The 16,417-nt window shown below is 44.0% G+C and overlaps 1 protein-coding gene across 4 annotated transcripts in view; it reads right to left on the minus strand.

The window, feature by feature from the left end:
• Positions 1 to 16,417, minus strand: part of AP4E1 (adaptor related protein complex 4 subunit epsilon 1) — a 134,213-nt gene that overhangs the window by 36,303 nt on the left and 81,493 nt on the right. For 3 of the 4 annotated variants that reach the window (XM_063926083.1, XM_063926081.1, XM_063926084.1), the window contains 5 exons: positions 12,328 to 12,446; positions 9,228 to 9,530; positions 7,700 to 7,823; positions 5,652 to 5,787; positions 4,203 to 4,458 (listed from right to left, as the gene is read on the minus strand). In XM_063926083.1, the coding sequence (XP_063782153.1) occupies positions 4,203 to 4,458; positions 5,652 to 5,787; positions 7,700 to 7,823; positions 9,228 to 9,530; positions 12,328 to 12,446 (938 nt within the window). The remainder of the gene's footprint in view (positions 1 to 4,202; positions 4,459 to 5,651; positions 5,788 to 7,699; positions 7,824 to 9,227; positions 9,531 to 12,327; positions 12,447 to 16,417) is intronic. The other variant, XM_063926082.1, reaches the window with a different exon arrangement.

Consider the following 16,417-nt stretch of genomic DNA (forward strand, 5'->3'; position numbering starts at 1 on the left):
TGTCCCCTTTGTGATGGAGGTACTGGGACAATCACACCTGACTGCAGTAATTTTTGGACTGCTTCTTGCAGGGCATTGGCCTTCGACTCTATACGAGATGGGCTGGTGCAAAAAAATCTTTGAGGAGGCTGCCTCCTGAATGGGAACCCATACCCCTGAGATACTACCTTCTGCACCCAAGCATCTGCTGTTGACTGTTGCCATATGTGTGCAAAATGAAGGAGTCGGCCCCCAACCCTGGAATCCTCCAGGCGGAGGCCCGTCTCTTCAGGCTGATGGTTTCTGTTCAGGTTTGGAAGCTGGCTTTTTGCTAGCCCACTGCTTCCTACCCCTGGATTTAAACTGGGGTTGCTTAGGCTCCTCTTTAGCTTTCGCTTTGCTTTGCCAACGAAATGAGCAAAATTTTAAACCCTTGGATTTAGGGTTATAAGTAGCCGGAAATCTGACCTTTTTCGATTCAGCCTCTGATTCTAGGATATCCGATAAAGGTTTTCCAAATAATATATTACCTACAAAAGGCAATGCTTCCAATTCTTTCTTGGACTCCGCATCTGCCTTCCAGGTCCGTAGCCAAACTGCTCTGCGAGCGACTTCTGTTAAGGCTGAAGCTTTAGAAGCAACTGTACCTACATCAATTGCTGCTTCTTCCAAATACTGGGCAGATTGTCTTAAAAGGCAAAAACGATCCTCCTGCTCCCTAGTAGGAGAAGGGATGTCATTCTCTAGTTCCTCTATCCATTCGCCCATTGCCTTTGCTACCCAGGCCGAAGCCATAGCAGGTCTTACCAGTGCTCCTACTAGAGAAAAAATATTTTTCAAAAGGCTCTCTACCCTTCTGTCTGTGACATCATTCAATGAGGTAGATGACAGTGGTAAAGCAGATTTATGCACAAGTCGCAGAACATGTGCATCTACTTTTGGAGGAACTTCTCTTTTCAAACAATCCACAGCAGGAAATGGATAATAAGAATCCCATCTCTTAGGAATCTTTTACTTTTTACTGGGCGCTGCACAAGACTCATCCATCATTTCCGTCAGCTCATCTGACGCTGGGAATTCAGCTTTCACTGATTTTGTTCGTTTAAATACAGGTGCTTTAGCTTTTAACACTGTCTTGGCTGGCTCTTCCAACGAGAGAACAGCCTTCACAGCATTAATAAGTTCAGCTACATCTTCTGAACTAAAGCTCTGCGACTGATCATCATACGGAGTTGAATCTATTGTATCAACATCCAATGTATCATCTTGTGTAGTCTGCCACATAGACGTATCTGCTTTAGTCTTACCCGCCCCTTGGTTGCTTGTAGAGGCTACTGGAACCAAACCATAGGAAGGGAGCTGCATATATGGGTTCATTAGTGTAACCTAACCCTTGAGGTGGTGCTACCGGAGTTAACCTGTCCGCTATTGAAGATAGAGTCTTTGCGAACATATTCCATGGTGGCTCTGTTGGTGGTTGAACCAATTCCTGTTTTTTACTTCGCTGAAAAGCGAAACAGTTCGACACACAAACCCTCATAAGTGACCAATTGATTCATATCAATTACCCCTGACTTACAAGATAAGCATGTTAGGGCTGTAGGAGTGCTTGATTAATTCTCCTCGTCACTTTTGCCGCTCACAGACATGGTAATAATGTTATTGACTACACAATTTGTGACTGAAAAATCACCCTATATGTCAGTATATAGAGGTGAGATCAATCTGACCACAGTGCACCTGATTTGAGGATCAGAACAGGACTGACATTACACAGAAAAGTCAGCACACATACTAGCAGTTAAAGCATTAGACATTGCCATATGAGAATACAACCTCCATAAACACCTTATACATAAGTAGGAAAATTGTACTTCTGTTTTTAACTGGTTCTTTTTTCAACATAACATGCAGAAAACACAGTAATATACAGGTCTCATATGCAATAGGTACTAAAAATTAGCAATTCATACTAATAAGTAGAAGGAATTTTTAGTACTGTATACGCTGCCTCCAGAGAGCGGGATACAGGGAGACTCACCACACTTCCATATCCAAGCAAATACGCTCGTAAGACGCCGAGTGGAATCAGACGCTACTGGTGTACACTGCCACTCTTGATAACTGATAACGGACACGGTCGCTCACTGACGGACACGGACGCTGAGCGACTTCCACGTGTATGCAGACGCTAAGGCCTGCAACTCGGTCTGGCTGGTTTATCTCCAGTGTACACAACCGCAGCGTCTAAGCTGCGACCGAGTACCCACGTGGTAGCATCTGAGCCGGAAGTGAGGTCATTCAGTTCATGAAACGAGAAACACGCGGGAACTGGCCATGAACTCGGAGGAGGGGCGGCCAGGAGAGCGTCTGAATCCCCCTGTTGACTTAAACTCCCAGGATCGCGGCCTCTACCTAGTCCTGGCGCCTATGATCCCCAGGTGCGTAGCGCTGTCACACTCGAGATGTTAGGCGCATCAACACACTGTTTGTAGTCTCCACCAAATCAGTGTAGCTGTGTCCTGACCCCTCTAGTAAGAGGAAGTCCATAGACTCACCGTCTCCCCATGCTCCGGCCACAGCCTGGTTACATCTGCTGGACCTGCTAGAACATCCTGACAAAAACGCCCGTCGAGACAGCACTAATACCCGAAGGTAAGCGTTGTTGCGACCCGGTGGGGAGTTGTTGGAGCGACTCTTTCTAGTATGCGTTTAAGACGCTGTTAAGAGGAGTCGCTCAAAAAAAAAAAAAAAACATAGTAAGTCTATAAAAAGAAATAAAATAATAAAAGCTTGAGGCTGCACTCTCAGCAGCCCTGCGACCATGTGGCTTCCTGCCGCACCAAGCAAAAAACTGATTTGACTGAGTCAGTGGGCGGGACTATATGGTGAAGGCCCCAATGCATCCTGGGAGGCCAGAAAGCTCGTGACCGTGTTGGTGCCATTTTCGCTGTTGCTCGACAATATCCCAATGTTATCCTGTGGATAATCCTGTGGACCCAGCCAGAGAAATACAGTGATAGCTATAGCTGTGATACACTGAAAGTGAATTTCATACAGCAGATGCAGGCACACACAGTCACAGTGACAATGCAGAAATTAATTTTAGACACACAATAAAACTGCACTGGACACATAGAAATATATATATATATATATATATATATATATATTTCTATCAATGCACAGCCAGACACTGTATATGTCAGAACACTTGTACCAAATATTATGGTAGAGAGACACTCGTTCTTAACTTCTTAACTAACACTGTCTTTAAAATGACATGTAGAATACTTAAGTGACTGTAAAATCACAGCGCTGATGAGGAAGGCGGATTTAGAGAGGAGACTTAGCCCTGCAGTCCCGGAGACCAGACGCAGCAAATTGAGATGGCGCCGAAATCTCAGTCAGGAATTGAGGGAGAGTGATAAGCAGCTCCAGGGTGGGAACACCAGCAGTAGATGGCGCCCGGGGCTGGGGGAGGGGCTACAGGTCAGCGCCTTATCCCTTATGCTGGTCCTCACCATGGGGTACTGTGGAGCCTTATTAAAACAGATTTTACACAATCCGACCTGTGCTCCCTGTCCTGCTGGATATAGTGGGATCCCTGTACTGACACAGTGTCCATTCCAGCGGCGCGGTCCGTCTCCTGGGACCGTGACCGGAACGCGATTTAGCAGCGGATCCCACCTGGGAGACCCTCTTACCTCCTCCCTAAGAAGCAGCCACGTGATCCAGGAGAGCGTGTGGGGTGGTGTGCCTGGGAACCGGAGCACCTCCGCCGCAAGTACCCGGGAACTTGGCCAGCGGGAGTATGCAGCGCTGCTGGGGAGGTGATGGAGCCGCAGCACAGTATGTCACAATGACATATAAAGTGCTGCAGCCCTTGAAGTCTTCTTAAAAGCTCTTTTCAGGGCTGCCTAGCGCAGCCCCACCCCTGTAAAGTGACCTGCTCTGCAGGCACCAACTTACAAACTGAGCTCCAGTATCCGAAGGCGGGGTTATAGAGGCGGCCATGCAATGCATCCTGGGAACAGTCAAAGCTTTAGCCTGTTGGAGACTCTGGATCAAGATCCAACTCTACACCCCAATGTATTCCTTGTGGAACACAGTGTACCCCGCTGCAGAAATTAAAAATACTGTTAACTAGTTTCAGATTTGACTCTCAACACCATCTTCTACTTCTTGGTGATATGATGTCATGTTTCAAATGATGCACTTACCAAACTGAGAGCATTGGATCCAAGACCTACAAATAGCGTGGATGCTAGCTGCTGCTTCTCTCGCTCTTCCTCGGAAATCACCTCTACCGATGGCTCTCCAGTAGTCCCAATGGATTCTTCATCTTCACCTAGTGATATACCACTCTCCATTGGAGGCGAGATTGACTCTGGTTTAATGGTTTTATTTTCCTTTTTCAACAGGTAACCTTCCTTTCCCCAGACTTTTCTCACACCATCCATCTTCAAGCGATTTTCTCTATTCAGAACAAGAAAAATAAAATATACATGAATGTGTGTCGAATGAAAATTTGATTAGATATTAAAATTCATACACTTGTAGATGCTCTAAACTAGTAAATTGGTTTACCAGTGCTAAAATGAAACAATAGTCATAAGTGTTAGTGCTAACAAGGTGAAAAAGAAGGGTACTTTTGGGCAAAACGTCCAAGGTGTGGTGCAAAATCCTCATTGGTGATGCCACATATCCAATTTCTAATGCTACACTTAAACTTCTGCTACTGCATGACTTTCCAGAGCAAGATATGGGAGGAGGAGCAGAAACTTCCACCAACTAATGGGTGGATTATTGAGATATAATTTAGGACTATGCGCAAAACATTGGTGGACATGTGCAAAAATTAGATTTCATTATGCATAACGTAATAAATGAAATGGTATAAAAGGGTTAAGTCACACATTCTAAGGGTATTCCGTGATTTGCCCAATCACGCACAGTCAAATCCACTTTGCAAACACACTTCATTTTTGCATCAGTTCCAAACTAGCAGAGTTTGGTTCTCGTTCTATAATTTAGCAGAGAAGAATAACTTAAGATGCACTTTTATATAGTGAAAGCGATTGTTCTAAAGTAGAAGATTAGACTTTGATGTGACGGTTACCTTTGTGCATTGCACATGCTCATACTTTTCATGTGCCTGTTACTGTAAGCAAACTTATAGGGCGAGGTGAGGAGTCGCCAAACACCAGAAAGTAGGAATGTACCTTGAAATCCTCTGCCTGCAATCAGAAGTACCGTATGTTCTAGGTTACTAATAAACTTGTAAACTCCTTTTTACTGGGGATGCAATCAATTTGCCGGCTGTCGGGATCCCGGCGGTCAGGATACAGACACTGGAATCTAGACAGCTGACAATGCAGACACACAGAATCCCGGCGCACAGGGGCTATTCCCCACTCGTGGGTGTCCACGACACCCATAGAGTGAAAATACAATGTGTGGTGAGTGCAGCGAGACACCAAGCCCGCAGCGTGGTGAGCGCAGCGAGCCCGCAAGGGGACTCGTACTGCTCGCCCTGCTGCCAGCATTCTGGCGGTCAGGATCATAACAGCCAGCATCCCGCCAGCCGATAAATAGTATGTATTCGTTTTACCGATATCCCTACCCTGGATCATACTTCTAATTTGTCTTAAGAGGTTGATCAAACTTACTCCTTCTGACCAGTCTCAGCACTGTTTCCAGAGATCTCAGATACAACAGAGATTGCAGAGGGTGAGTGTCCATCAGCCAGACCAACAGCAGACAAACCGGGAGAGAAACATAGGCCATACGGTTCTAGATTCAAAGCTAAACAAAAAGCAGAGAAAAAAAGGAACTTGCAGGACTAAAAGGGTAAATGGATTCATGTTTATTTATGTCAGAATATGGCATCATACTGTATATACAACAGACCTAACAGAACACAAAAACACTTTGGAAAACCAAACCATATATATTGTCCTGCGAGCAATATAAGTGTGCTGTATAATCAATAAATGAAGAACCTTGTACTTTGATTATAAGTATTTAGTCTAGATAGAAAATATGATGTACCTTGTAAAATTGCCATCAAAAAGCTAAAACGTACTTAACACCTATTTCCAACATAGTAATATTTTTTTCTGCGATAAAAGAAATAGATACTGATGGCACCAAAGCACATCCTGCATCAGCTCAATTGCTAATCACAAGTTTTGCTCTAAATGAATTGGACATGAGCTGCCATTAGCCAAGTGTGTCAGCAGAGGTCAGCAGCCAGAGATCACCATTCTCCAGAAGTTCGTTGTTATGTTACAGCCATGTTATTAAGAGTCTATCCTCTTACATAGAAGTGGTTACCCTGATGAAATATCTGTTCTCCCATCTGGTGCATATGCACACAGTGCCACAGAACCTCGAGTAAACTCTGGATTACCTCAGAGCTGGCTCAGCTTATACTTTAAACACTTGGGTAGAAGAAATCACAATCTCTTTAACACACACACACACACACACACACACACACACACACAGTGATGTTTCACCAAGACTCCGGAGCTACACACACTTCCAGAAACCTAGCCTCCATGTCATATTACAGAAAATAAAAAAAGCAATTGTGTGCAACTTTCTCTCCTTTTATATATCCTTTGCTTCTAGAACAGTTCACTATTGTAAACATTCGACTGGTGCAACACCACCACCTACTTATGCTTCATTCCTGGATAGAAAACTGCTGCCTCCTCCATGCATACTGTAAATGCTATAATTATAAATGTTCTCCTTAATGTACTGCATACCAACATACTGTATAGCAAAGTGCCTGACCGAGAATGTTTAATCGTTCGCATAAGTATCTGCTTCAGTGGGGCTTTAAGACACAGGGTGAGATGTATCAATAGACAGATAGGGGGGTATTCAATCACTGGAGTTTTTTCTACCAGTCGAAAAAACTGCACTTTCCCCCCTTTTTTAGGTCAAATTTACATTCGACCTATTCAATGCCCATGCCATTTTTTCGACTGGTCGAAAAATCCGGCACTGGCAAAACCACGTGTATGTTTGGCGCAATTTTCACCCCTGCCAATTCAAAAAAAAAAAAAAAAAAAAAGTGAAACAGCATGGGCGAAAATGGATTAAAAAACTGATTAGTGCAGTTTTTTCAACCAAACTAAAAACCGCACTTAATTGAATACCCCCATAGTGTTTAGCGACAAAGTAGCAGCCAATCTGCTTCTGTCATTTTACAGGCTGTGTCGGATAAATGACAGTTATTAGCTGATTGCTTGGTATTTTATCTCTCTCAAGGTTTTAGACATCCCCCCCTAAATTGTCCATCACACAAATACCCACACTGAGATCAGTTTTATCAGAACCAAACTTCAGTTTATTTGTGGACTGTGGGAGGGAAACCATATACACATGGCAGGAACATACAAACTCTACACTTATACTGCCCTTTGCTGAGAGGCAGTAATGCTAATTCAATGCAAATACAAAGCTGCTGGTGCACAACTGCTGGCCCTCATGTGCTACCTTTGCCAAGGAATTTTTGACCAGAGAGCAGCAGCAGAACATCATTTTATCATAGTAATTCTGCTCCGTGTATTGTCCAAGCCACTTTTAATGATAACAGGTACCTTTATATAAATACGCAGAGAAAATTAGGCTTGTCACGAGAGACAGCTTGTACATTCAATCAATATGCTGATATAACTAGTTACAGCTAGGCAAAAATTACCTCCCATACCTTTTTCACGAGACAGCTTTTCCTCTTGGCGCTGGTGACGAGGCTTGTAGGGTGCAGCGCCTTTACTAAGGGCCTCTGCCACAAACCCATCCAGAAAAGACAGAGAGGCATCAACCTGGAATAATATACAAAACCTGGTTCAGATTTCTGTCTGTAGCATGATACCCCTGAAGTACTATGTCTAAAGGCCGATACACACTAGGCGATGGTGTAATAGATAGCGCTAATTTCTACCCACCCAGTGCGTATGCTGCTGATGACAACCGATGCGCACTCCCAGGGGTTGTTAACGACCCCCTCAGTCGTCTGAACATGCAGCTCAATCTAACGATATTGTCAGATGCTACGTGTTCGGGACGGCCGTGGCATGACGTCACTGTGCGATATCCCTAGCAATATCGCACAGTGTATATGCACACTGTCGGTGGCCTGGCCCTGGAGGGGAAACACTAGACGGTATCGCTCCTGGAGCGAATCACCTAGTGCAGGCTTTTTCAACCAGTGTGCCGTGGCACACTAGTGTGCCGCGACCAGTTGCAAGGTGTGCCGCGGAGCCAGAGCAGCTTCCTGCACCTTCAGAGTGAACTGTTGGCCTGGGCTCTTCTAAGAGGATCATTCATAATCCGGCTGTGTCCTGTGCCTTGATGACGCGGCAGTGTGATATCATAGGTCAAGGCCGCCGCAACTCACCACCCAGCCAGCCCACCCACCTGCATACACATCTTCCAATTTCCACCTGCATCCACAGCTTTCCTTGCCCACCCACATCCACACCTGCCCAACCGCCCGCTGCTCAGTATTCGCAGTAATCCACTATGAACAACCCCTGCCACTGAGGGACAGGGAGGAGGACAGCTGACCGGTAGGGGCTAATATTTGTTATGCTATTTCTCCTGTGGGGAGCAATAGGATTTATGGATTTATGGGGGGAACAATGTGAATAATTCATGTGGGGAGCAATAGGATTTATGTGGGGAGAAATGTAATTGATTTATGTGTGAGCAACATGATTTATGTGGGGAGCAATGTGATTGATTTATGTGGGGAGCAATAGGCTGTATGTAAGGAGCAACGTGATTTATGTGGGGAGCAATGTCATTGTTCTTTTCTGTGTAGGCCAATGTATGTGTAGATTTTTTATTATTGTGACGGCCAATGTGTGTTTTTTGTGGTATTTTCTGTGGGGAACGGATGGTGTGCCTTGGCAATTTTAAAACATTGTTCGGTGTGCCGTGAGTAAAAAAAGGTTGAAAATCACTGACCTAGTGTGTACAGGCCTTGAGGTATATAAAGAAAATGTTTATTAATCAGGTGTGCAATAAGCTGCATGCACAGTGAGTAAACATATTGCTATGGTATAAACAGGGATATATCATCCACACAGGCAAATTAACACATATCTAAGGCCATGCATAAGACTGCACCACTGAAAAAGATCTCTCTGCACCTTTAATTCCGGTCACGCTAGACTACCAGGCAGTTGCCAGATTTAAGCAAAGGCTTTTAAACACATATTTACCAATACATCTTCACAGCTGGAGTTGAGTGGAAAAAGTCTTTGCATTAGAGGCTTGTCCTCCCGCAGTGCATCTAATTCACAGGCCTGCTGCCTCATATTCGTGTCCAGACAGGTTGAAAATTGTTGGATTAGTTTATCCACTACTGAAGAATGTGGAGTGATCGCAACCAGCTTTGTTATTGCAGCCATAATCCAGGCCTTCGTTTCAGAGGTAGCATAGTTTTGCAGAACTATATTGTGAAGTTTTGCTATTACTAATTCTATATGGATGTGCTTTGCCAGGTAGGTATATTCTCCAAGTACCTGCAAACAGTAAAGAAGTAAGTCTACAAATAAAAAGCTGCAATAATATCATACTGTCAAAAAATCTCATATACATTATCACTTTTGGTTGGTGTAATGGTGAGCGTTACTGCCCCACAGCACTGAGGTTGGGTTCGAGTCCCACCTAGGTCCTAACTATGTGGAGTTTGTATGTTCTCCCCATGTTTGCATGGCTTTCATGTGGGTGCTCCGCTTTCCCCCCATAATTCAAAAACATGCTGGTAGGTTAAATGGATTCTGACAAAGAACAAACCCCAGTGCATATGTGTATGTATGCACATGCGGTAGGGAATATAGATTGTAAGCTCCACTGGGGCAGGGGCTGATGTGAAGGACTATATATTCTCTGAAAAGTGCAGTGAAATATGTGTGTGCTATATAAAGAACTGTTTATAAACAGTAAGAGAATAAAGTATGCAATTATCTCAGTGCATACTGGCTCCCACGCTATGCTAGGTGTAAAAGATCTGTCTGGAAACTAGTGTAATTACAAATATGGACAACGCTGCATAACCCGCAATTCTGTCAACATGCCCTCTCTGAACTTAGCTTATTACTATTATAATTGCAACCCAGTTACGACCCTCTAGTCTCAAGTAGAGATGTGTTTGTCGTACGTATGAAAGTGCATCCCCCAAAGCTGTATATACTTGGTTACGGGACATGCGCGGGGAGGAAACAGACTAGGGGGTTTATTCATTAAGCAGTGAAAAGTGTGGAGAAGTGAGCCAGTAGAGGAGTTGCCCATGGCAACCAATCAGCTGCTCTGTATAATTTTATAGTATGCAAATTACAATGTTACTTCAATGCTGATTGGTTGCTATGGGCAACTTCTCCACTGGCTCAATGCTTCATGAATAGACCCCTAGATACAGCATGAACTGCAAACAGAAATGCATTCAATTCTGCATCAGCCCCATAAACTTTCCAAGAAAAATCAAGGCAAAAAAAGTAGTGAGCAGGAAAAGCAGAGTTAGGATTAAATAGTAAATAATATTCCATCGCTAAACAAATTAAACTATTACATCTATAGCTGAGAGAACCATATAACTCCTACCAGGCAACTAGAGAATTCATCACAGCTTTGAGACAAAGTGGAGAGAGATATCAGGACAGATGTACTGAGCCTTGGAGAGAGCTGGAACCAACCAATCAGCTCTTGTCATTTTTCAAACACAGCCTGTAACATGACAGTTAGGAGCGGATTGGCTGGTACTTTATCTCTCCAAGGCTTAATACATCTGTCCCTATGAAAGTACCAGCCAAACAGCTGTAATTTTTCAAACACACAGGGACATGTACTAAAACTCCACTTAATGTGGAGAAACAGCAGCTCCTGCTTCGCCTGCTACCGATGCAAAACAGGAGTGAGCCCTCACCGGTGACAGGCAGCAGAGCGGAGAAAGTGAAGTGACTCATCTCTGTCACGTAGCGCTGTAGCAGTGACACTTTTTTTTTTTTTTTGGGAAAAACTTTATTGACAACCGGCCAAGCGACACTTCCTACTTCTATAGCTGCAGGTAGCAATTTGAAGAAGACACCTAGCGGTCTCCTCTTAGTAACGCATGGGACCCAGGTGCAGCACCGATATTATGACCTCTCCTTTTAGTAACACATGGTACATTGTAGCCTGCAAATAGCGCTAGCAGGCTGAAGACAAAACAAATCCTTCAATACATATGGAGAAGCGATATGTACAGGGATTTTCCTTTTTTATTTGGCCCCCTTATCTCTCTTTAGTACATGGACCAGTTTACATAGCCAGTAAACTGACAGCAGCAGATTGGTTAGTGCCTTATGGGCTGAAACACACGAGCCGGCTTTTGCCGGCCGGGAAAAAGCCGGATGGCTTTTCCCGTGCCGGCATTGTAATGAACAGTGTGAGGGGTAGGGTCCTTTCACACTGCATGGCCCAGGCCTGACTGCCGGGTTGCAGCCGGAAATATCCACTGAAAGGTCTGGCTGCCGTGCCGTCCCCGTGCCGTCTTTGCAGCTAGTGGACCGTGTGTGTGAATGGTAACTTTCAAACACAACGTTTTTTTTCCAAGCCGTGTCTAATGCTGCGCATGCGCACATCATTACACACGGCTCAAAGCCGTTGTGTGTGAAAGACTCTGCCGGATGGCAAAAAGCCAGACGAAGTTTGTCCGGCTTTTTGCCATCCGGGAGAAACCGGCGCGTGTGATACAGCCCTAACTCTCTCCAAGCCTTAATAAATCTCAACCCTAGTCTTCCAGCACAAGTTTTCCAGTGCACTCTCTTTAGTATGAGTTCTCCCATTATGATGAATGCCAAGTCATGCAAATGCCATTAAAACCATATATCCCTGCTAAAGAGAGGATGCCCGAACTGGGAAAACAGGCAATGGAGGGAATTTCAATATAATGATACACCTAGGCAAGAGGCCTGCAGAACTGATTAAATCATGAGATTATTAGGTAAGTAAGCCAGGCCTATTTCAGAATAAGAATTTATGCGACCTCAAAGCAGAGTAGTTATTTTAATTAAACAAATCCCCAACTGATTAAAGCCCCTCTGCACATTTACTGTAAGCAGATTTTAAACTTTGCAATTTGTGGCATTTTTTAATATTGTACTTATTTTTAAAATCCTCTGCTAGCAAGTAAGGAGTGTATAATTAGAAGTTAGCCAGTGTGAAAAAGCCAATTTACATGGACGCTCAGAAGCGAATGGCCCAGCCTATGAATAGAAAATGCTAATGTCTGCTGCATGTATACCAGCACAAAGAGCGGCTTTTCACTAAGATCTTCCTCACCCAGCTGATAACCTGTAGGAAGCGCTGGGGATAATGCACATTCTCCATTTCCAGCAAAGCAAGATAAGACTGCACTGCATACAGCCTCAGCTGTCCATCTTCCTTTTCATCAGCAAAACCTGGAGAGTTGGAGAAAGAAAATCCATTTTAAACAAAGAGCACAGGCTGGGCAAAGCGCTGGGCAAACTTTCCTCACTATTTTAAATTGCAAAATAGTCAGGTGTGAAGATATAATGCAGAAATGATGTGCGTGTGGGCACGACAATCCCAGAAACAGCGGATTACATAATGTTTATAGCAATTCTGCAGCCTCCACTTCTTCTAATTTAGCTAGATAGTAAAAACGCTGCTAGAGACTCAGGGGAGAGATGGAACTCGGTACAAAAGCAGAAATGAAAATAAAGAGAGTGGATGGTAAAGAGGAGAGAAGTCAGAGCTTGCAAAACATAAAATGTAAGGATTTAATAAATACACTTCACCATTTCAGAAAGGAAATGTATGTTCTAGAAGAAATGAAGTATGTACACAATACCCCTGCAGTTCTATTAAATGGGGGGGGGGGTTTAGCGGATAACATGTTGTTGCAATTATATTTTAAAAACAAATCTCAGTGAGAGAAAGATACACCAAAAATGTCATGTTCAAATATTCAATTGGCCGCAGAAATGTGGTAATTTACCGCAAGTATACTTTTTGCACCTATCGCACGAATAGTAGCTTTTTGCCTATATGCGTTGTCCCATTTTTTGACCTATACAATTGCAAAAACCAGAGAAAAGTGTAGGTGAAAATGGTGAAATCTGCCTGTACACCAACTGCGATTGCAGTTTAAGATTTGCCCACATACAGCTACAGATGTAAACCATGCTCACCACTGCAAACGCATTGGGACAAGCTGCAGTGTACGCCGTGCTCTAGTCGCAGCTGGCGTTCGCTCCATAGAAGTCAATATCGTGCACGTGTGTATGCACACGTGTCACAGATTCGGGCACACTAGTCGCACCATCAGATAGATGAGCGTGGCTACATCTGTATCCCCAAAACAGGTATAAAAAAAGTCATATTTGCCATACTATGCAATGTTTTCTTTAAATAGGAGTCTTAGTGGTATATTCAATTCAAGTCTGATCCTTTCCAACAAACATTGTCGGAAAGGACAGGCACAGGCGCCCTCCTGGTAAAGACGCGGCTCCCCGCTAGCAGAGCCTCAGATCCCCGCAAAGGACATAAGCGCCCTCCCGGAGCAGTTCATCACAGCGGGGAGAGCAGAAACCCCGCGGCTGCACCAGCGTAGCAGGAGGAAGGGGCACCGTCGCCAGACCTCACGGCAGCGTCCACCCGCTTGCTGGAGCCGGGTGGACGCTGCCATGAGCGGCGGCGCCCCATCCTCCTGCAACACCGCTGCAGCCGCAGGGTTCACTGCTCTCCCCCACTGCGATGACCTGCTCCGTCACAAACCGTCTTCTCCTCTCAGTCGTCCCTGCTCCATCTCCTCTCCCATCCACATGTCCCCGCTTTCTGTCTTATCTCCTCAATCCGACATTTTTTAAAGCCGGATTAAGAATGTCGGAAACGGGGCCAAAACCTGACTGATTTGGCCCCGTTTCCGACAAAAGCATGTGGATCTGCGGCTATTCCGCCGATCCATGTGCTTTCCGTCGAATCCGACAAATTGGGAAATTCGACTTGAATTGAATATACCCCTTAATCTGCTACTTTCTAAAAAAAAAAAAAAAAATACTAATCCTAACTACATAGTACTAGCAAATTAAAATGCAAAATTTCAGGAAAAAGTACAATCTGGGTAAAACACAGAGATCCTATACAAGTGACTCACGTCGCACCTCGTTATGCTTAATCTGTAACTTTTTTTTTTTTTTAAGATAGTCATTTTTATTGAGAATGATTAATAATCAAAGTAATATTGTACATACACAGGTACAGGTCAAAATAATGAACTAGCAGATGAGAATTTGTCCACATTGCGTTATAGAATTATAACATAAAGACATTGTCGATTAATGTTAGAATGAAATATACAGTTCTATGAAAATATAGGCTAACAGAGGATAGCAGCATTCAGCCTGTGGAAATTGAAACATGTGTGTGATCATTCCCTTTTTTTTTTTTTTTTTTCAATTATAGTACATAAACTATACCAAAACCGAGAAAAAACTTGGTAGAAATAAAAATAAAAAGGAAAAGGAAAGTAAAAGAAAGAGAAAAAGTGTAAGAGCAAAAGGGGAAAGTTGAGAAAGTCATAGATAAGGAAACAGGAGGATGGCTGTAAGTCTAAGCAAAGATAATAACAGAGGGAGTAGTAGAGGTATTAGCAGTATGAGCATTAGCAGAGTCTGGGGATGAGTAAAGAACGCGTGAGGTACCACGGGGACCAAACGCTGTGGAATTGGGCCACCGTGTTATTCCTTAAACTAGTAATATATTCCATAATGGCTATATAGTTAATCTTAGTCACCAATAATGCCTTGGAGGGTGGTTTGTGATCCTTCCAGCATTTAGCGATCAGACATTTAGCCGCCATGCAGAATTGCATAACAAGCCTATCTTGGGATTTGGGTAGTGACGGTATGGGGGCTTGAAGTAAAGCAATTTCAGGAGAGAGTTCAATGTTATGCCCGCAAGATTGCGCTATGAGCGCTCCAACTGTATTCCAGAAGGGGCGAATAGAGGGACAGGTCCACCATATGTGGAAAAAGGTGCCCTCCTCTCCACAAAGTCTCCAGCATAAATTTGAGGTCGCAGGGAAAATGGAATGAAGTCTGGAGGGGACTAGGTACCATCTGGTATAGACTTTGTAACATGTCTCCCTAAGTGCCACACTAATGGAGGCTTTAGCAGTGCGCAATCTAATTTCTTCCCATTGTTCGTCTTCTAATGGACAGGAGAGATCTGATTCCCAGGCCAATTCGTGGGGTTCACGGGGAGGAGGATCTGGAGCCAAACAGAGTTATAAATTGTGGAGATATTCCCCCTTTTGCCAATTGAAAGCAGACACATATGTTCGAAGGCGGTGGGCGATCTCAAAAGAGTAGTTTTAAGTTGTGACTTAAGGTAGCTAAGAAATTGAATATAATGGTAATGACACGAGGATGGAATACCAAGGCGTTCTTGAAAATCTCCAAAAGAGGCCGGTGCAGAGTGACCTTTAACATGGATAAATCTCGTGACACCTTGGGATTGCCATGGGGCTGCCATGTGTCGGTCACTGCCTGGAGGGAAGGCGGGGTGACCCCAGATAGGGGACAGAGGTGAGGGGTATGAAGAAAGATTATAAGTGGTGCGGAGTTTGTCCCACAATCCGAGGGTGAATTTAATCGTGGGGACTGAATAGGCCGAGGCTGGTCTGCAGGACCCGGGTAGCCACAGTAGGGAGTCCAGGGGGATACCCTGAAATATAGAGTTCTCAATATCAACCCATTTTCTGATCCCTCGAGGGGAATGCCAGGACACTATGTGGTTAAGTTGACAGGCGTTAAAATAAGCCTGAAAATTAGGATATCCCAAACCGCCTGAGGTTGCACTCTTGGTCAATATGGTTCGTCTTAAACGAGGTTTACGATGAGCCCAAATGAATTTGTGACACATAGTTTGCAGGGAAGCCAATGTTACTCGGGACACCATTGTCGGGACAGTTTGGAACAGATAAAGGATACGAGGGAGGAAATTCATTTTTAGGGCGTTAATCCGTCCATTTATATTTACCGATCCCATTTATCTAAGTCATGCTTAAGCGTTTTAATTATAGGAACATAGTTAGCCTGATAGAGGCTAGTATAGGATTTAGTGATATATGTGCCAAGGTATTTGATGGCCGAGGGCCTCCAAAGAAAAGGGAAAGAAGAGGTCAAGGTCAAGCTAGTATGAGAAGAAACATTAAACGCGAGGGCCTCTGATTTGGTATGATTGATTTTATAACCAGAGAGGGAACCGTACAAAAGTAATTCTTTCTGTAGGTTAGGAAGAGAAATCAAAGGGTTAGAAAGAGTCACGAGCACGTCATCTGCAAACAGAGATATTTTATACGAGTCCTGTCCCACAGTAATACCCTTGATGTCAGCATTGAGTCTAA

Source organism: Pseudophryne corroboree, chromosome 6 (genome assembly GCF_028390025.1).
Source record: "Pseudophryne corroboree isolate aPseCor3 chromosome 6, aPseCor3.hap2, whole genome shotgun sequence".
Classification (NCBI taxonomy): Eukaryota; Metazoa; Chordata; class Amphibia; order Anura; family Myobatrachidae; genus Pseudophryne; species Pseudophryne corroboree.